The sequence below is a fragment of the Rhagoletis pomonella genome, unplaced genomic scaffold (genome assembly GCF_013731165.1).
Source record: "Rhagoletis pomonella isolate Grant_MI unplaced genomic scaffold, Rhpom_1.0 Rhpom_scaffold_02135, whole genome shotgun sequence".
Lineage (NCBI taxonomy): Eukaryota > Metazoa > Arthropoda > Insecta > Diptera > Tephritidae > Rhagoletis > Rhagoletis pomonella.
In genome coordinates this window covers 28,243-33,382 of record NW_023460689.1, presented here as the reverse complement: position 1 = coordinate 33,382, position 5,140 = coordinate 28,243, and the positions used below count along the sequence as shown (strand labels likewise).

Genomic DNA, 5,140 nt, shown 5'->3' with positions numbered 1-5,140 from the left:
TGTGTTATTTCCCAATTGAATGTGAAATAACACAAATTTGCTTTATTTCATTTCTCGTTGAGCAATAAGACCAACTTTTATACTTAACAATTTGAGTAATAAAGCAAACTAGTGCACATATCTGTGTTCGTATGGAAAAGTAGCTTATGTCGAAAGGCCGGCTTTAGTATAATGCGGCATTCCCTTTATTTTTTAAACGACAAGGAATTTTTTGATGAGACTTAAAAAGAATATTGACTTGCTAGTATCGGAACTATTTCTTGCACGTTTATTTGCTAAAACGGCTTAGCGCCCGTAAGTCATTCGCAATCGTATGCTGCGAATGCCGATTTATACTAAAGCCAGCCTTTCGACATAAGCTACTTTTCCATACGAACACAGATATGTACGTAGTCACCCAGTTACATTGGACGGATTTGTAAGTATACAATTTTGAAAGTGCCCGGCGTCGCGGCGGTCCGCGTTCGCGCGCCGCCCCGCGCCGCTTTCGACGTCGCGCTCGCGTCCCCTGCCCCTCCCCTACTTTCGCAATTATGTACTGGTGGCATTATAACCGTTTAGAAAAAGGAAAAATTATAAAATAACACTAGTTCACTTCTGAAACTGCTTTTAATGTCCAAGTAATGGGAATTATTGTGTATGGTGTTATTGCATGCTGCATCCCACCCATAGTGGAATTTACCAGGTGCCACTGCTTTATTTGAAAATTTGCCTATAAAATATGACTATATATTTCGAATAGAAAAAAAAAAGTTATAGCCACTTTTGTGGAAAGAGGACTGAGACACGCTAGAATGTATTTAATAGATTTAAATTTAAGTTGCTCTTGTTACCGACCAATGACATGCTAAATAGTACAAAGGTACTTTATTACCTGCTCCTGACATTATTTTATGTTACTTACCGGAATTCGGACTAGAGTCTATAACAAGGGCTATATCTATCAATATTTTTTGTGAAGGATGGGTTCACGTGAAATAAGATATACATGAGTTGTTTGAAGAAAAATTTATTCATTTATTAATAAAATATGCTTAAATTGGCGACCTTCTACTCTAATGCAAGCTCGGCGGCTTTTAAGAAAAGACGCTTTTAGAGATCTTCAACTCAATTGGGCTATCTCAGCAGCAGCTCCATTTATTTGTTCCCGCAAATGCTCTTCGTTTTGAATTATTTTTGAATAAATTTTGTCCTTAAGACAGCCCCAGTAGAAAAAATCTAATGGATTCAGGTCTGGCGATCGAGCAGGCCACGTGATTGGCCCGTATCGTCCAATCCGTCATCCCGTCATTTTGCAGCCATAGTCTTCGCCGCAGGTTTAAGGGTACATCTTCTAAAAGAGTTGGAAGCCGTTCCTGAAGGAACTCTAAATAACTGTGAGAGTTGAGCGTTGGCGGCAGTTCCACAGGTCCCAATATCTGATAATTAAAAATACCGCACCATAAATTTATTTTGTACCGGTACTGCGAACGATCTTCTCTCATTGCGTGAGGATTGTCTATCTGCCAACTGTGAAGGTTATGTAAATTAAAATAACCATCACGTTTGTATGATGATTCATCGCTCCAAATTATTTTACTAAAAAGTTGGGATCTGATTCATGCATTCGCAACATTTCACGGCAAAATCTAACCCTCGAGAGGTAATCTCTTTCTTGTACAGCCTGAACACGTTGAATGTGGTAGGCATGAAATCGATGGTCTTTTAAAGCTTTGTGAACTGTATTTTTTGGTATTCTCGTCCGTCTTTCCATCATTCTCACTGAAGTCGATGGATTTAGTTCCATTTCATCTAACACAACTTCAACATCTACCGTTGCAGGACGTCCTGTTTCGCCGCACGCCGTCCAGGTATGCGACCTTAAAAAAGTGAAAAATGATTGTTAACAAGCAAGCAAACAAGAAAGGTGTAAAAATCACTTACCTTCATATATTTCTCTATGGGTCCGGGCGAATACTTCACGACCCGGATGCCGACGATTGGGGTATCGCTCTGCATAGAGTCTTTGGGCAGCTCTGGCACTACAGCAAGCTTCACCGTAAATTAGGTGAATATCCGCATATTCATGCGACGTATACTGCGTGTTCTCTGTCATAGTATTAATAACACAATGTTCGAAGGGTCCAATTTCACAAAATCCACTTTCACTAATTCCGGTAAGTAACACAAAATAATGTCAGGAGCAGGTAATAATGTACCTTTGTACTATTTAGGATGTCATTTGACGTTAACAAGAGCAAATTCAATTTAAATCTATTAAATACATTCTAGCTTGTCTCAGTCCTTTGCCCACAAAAGCGGCTATAACTTTTTTTTCTATTCGAAACAGTAAGAGTGGCACCTTTCTGAAATCTTTATTAAATTAACAACTTTTTATGTAATGTAAAGTTATAGCTCAGTACATTTTTTTTCACCAGAGATAATCAAAGTTGGGGAAGAAAATATCAAAAAGTTAAAAATCCCAAAATAGTCCTAATTTTATGATGGTTCCTTAATATATTTTAACTACATTGCATTTGAGTATGGAGAAGCAACTATCTGGAAGTATTTTACATAAAAAATTTACTAAGTATAGCCTTGTTTGTAGATTCAGTTAAAGAAAATACATGAAAAGGCACGATTTTTTTTAAATTCAAAAAAATTTAAATATTTCAAAAACGGTAACACTTTTACCTGAAATTTTTTTGTTTATCAGAGAGACCACCCCCCACCCACCTTCCTCTAAAGTTTGGCAGGATACTTCTGGGACACCCTGTATATAGAGTCTGATAAACCATTTACTATTCCGAAGGAAACTGTGAAACTGTGATATTTTCTTCTCCGCTATATCCCTCTACCTATTGAAAAAGCGTGATCCCAAATGCTTGAGGCACCTTTTCTAGAGTCATCCTGACAACTTCTGTAGATGGAGCTATAGCACAATAACCTGTGTTGACGACGGTAAAAGCCTTTACTGCTGATTTGTTTAGCGTCAATAATTCTTCAGTGCGACCCTTATTATATTTGGCCAAGGATCTTAAGATCTCAAAGTCATCCCAATTGATCAATAGGTCATTAGTTATGCTTAAGAGAAAAGATATCCACGATAGTAAGAAGTTATCCGCTTCGCTAATTGGCATTACCGAGCCGCGCCTCGCCATCTCATTGGCTATTTCGTTCCCTTAGATACTGATATGTACACGAACCTAGCAGAAAGAGGTTTTGACGTGACTGAGTGAAGCCAGCGATGCACGACATTTCCCAACTACTTTCGACTTTACTTCGTTGGAGCCTAATGTTTTCAGTGCCGCCTGGCTGTCAACGAATACAGTGACGTTCCCTGACAGAGACTTACAATTCCGTATGAGACAAGCCGCCTTCTCTATCGCAAAGTTTTTTTGCTTGAAAGATACTTCAGTTATCAGGCAGGCGATAGGATTCCCTTATCTGAAGATCTTCGGAATGCAGATCCAAGCCGACTCCTATTTCTATCTTTGATCCATGAGTGTAGATCAAACTGAAAATAACTAAGCACCGATCTGACCTTCAAATTATCTGCATTCAACACAAAACCCTTATCGGTTAATTAATCTTGTTAACATCGTGTGGTTGTTGAAATTTTCGAAACATCAGCCATTAATTGTCACTACAAGAATGATGAGAGATAAGCCGGAGGCGACAACTTTGGTAGCTAAAGAATGCAGATTGCTAGAAACAGCTCGCTAGCTATAAAAGCTTTTGAAAATTCCAATCAAATTACAGTCTCTCAATTCCTTTTTGAGTATTAAATACATAGTTGAAATCATGAAACCAATCAGCATCATCGCCTTATCCATTGTGAGCTTGGCTGCCTTATGGCAGTGCAGCCTAGCAGCTGTGATGGCTGAAGGTGTCATCTCGACAGGTGGTAAGTAATTGTGTGTTGTCTGCAAGCAAAAAAAAAAAAGTTCTTTAATGCAACATTGTAGATCCGTACTTGCAAATTAATCCATCGGCAGGTAAACGCTCGGAAGCAGTGGTTGCCACAGCTGCAGCTATGCCATTGAATCAGAGATTCTATTTGGGTACTGAAAAGGTAAGTGATCGATGAGTTTCTGTCTTCCCCCAAAATCCTCCACGGATGTATCTAAAATGCTCTGCGGATGTATCCAAAAATATATAAATATTCTTTCAGCTCTCTTGGTATGAAGCCAACTATTATTGTGGTCTAGGCAACTTGAAACTTGTGCAATTGACGAATCCAAGCTTAGAGGCGGAATTGAAAGGTTTCCTAAGCTACTATGGTGAGTTTTCCTTTTCGAGTACTGCCTTAAATACCCCTTCCAGTTTTCAAGTTATATACATTTTTTGTCTTGACATTCTTCTTCCTTCAAGGTTTGGAAAGTAAACATTATTGGACTGGCGGCAACCGCTTTAATACGCAACACAATTGGAGTTGGGGTCTGACTAGCTACACCATTAGCTACAGCCACTGGGCTTCCCAACAACCCAGCAACTATACGACTGAGAAGCACTGCTTGAAGCTGTGGGGAAAGACCAATGAGTGGTTAAGTGAAGATTGCGATATTGCCTATGATTTTATTTGTCAGAAATATTAAGAATTTGAAGCAACATACATAAAATACGAATACTAAAATAATTTAAACAAAAGTTTAATAAAAATGAAGGAACGCACCACAAATCTTTGGCTATTCAAATTTATTTTGTCATAGTGTCTAAGGAAAGTCTGTCATTAGCTTATTTTTTTTTTTAAATGCCTTCAATGGAAAATGCTGCGTGTAGTATTGCAATTACTATTCCATAAGCATCACCATAACCATAACGATCGAGAATCATCTAAAAGGATGAGGACGATCTAAAAACTTCTGAAGAAAGGCACCCTACCACAGTATAGTAGAAGGGGTACCTAGAAGTAAAATAATTACCAATGAACTAGCAGAGACCAGTGCAAGGATTCATAGGGTCAGGACCTTCATACATAGGTGTTCCATGAAGCGCTATCAGCTGAAATTCTCAAACGTGAACGAATAAGGAAGCGCAAAGTTACTGTTAGCAATGTTAACACTGAAATAGATAAGAATAGATACGGGCTATATGTATGTTAATCTAGGTCATAAGCTCGCTTGGCTATTTTATCCAAAGAAAGAACAACAAACATACT

The 5,140-nt window shown here is 38.4% G+C and overlaps 1 protein-coding gene across 1 annotated transcript; it reads left to right on the top strand.

Moving 5' to 3' along the window:
* Positions 1 to 3,783: 3,783 nt before the first annotated feature.
* Positions 3,784 to 4,577, top strand: LOC118753143 (C-type lectin mannose-binding isoform-like). Its single transcript, XM_036488010.1, has 4 exons — positions 3,784 to 3,886; positions 3,948 to 4,054; positions 4,154 to 4,262; positions 4,354 to 4,577. Exons 1-4 carry the CDS (start codon positions 3,784 to 3,786, stop codon positions 4,575 to 4,577), a joined length of 543 nt encoding a protein of 180 aa, XP_036343903.1.
* The last annotated feature ends 563 nt before the right edge of the window (positions 4,578 to 5,140 follow it).

Excerpts from the sequence above, each read along its gene's own strand:
- LOC118753143 (XM_036488010.1), top strand. The coding sequence starts at position 3,784 with ATGAAACCAATCAGCATCATCGCCTTATCCATTGTGAGCTTGGCTGCC. Across the intron at positions 3,887-3,947 it reads AGGTGTCATCTCGACAGGTG|ATCCGTACTTGCAAATTAAT; the intron begins GTAAGTAATTGT and ends GCAACATTGTAG. Across the intron at positions 4,263-4,353 it reads AGGTTTCCTAAGCTACTATG|GTTTGGAAAGTAAACATTAT; the intron begins GTGAGTTTTCCT and ends TCTTCCTTCAAG.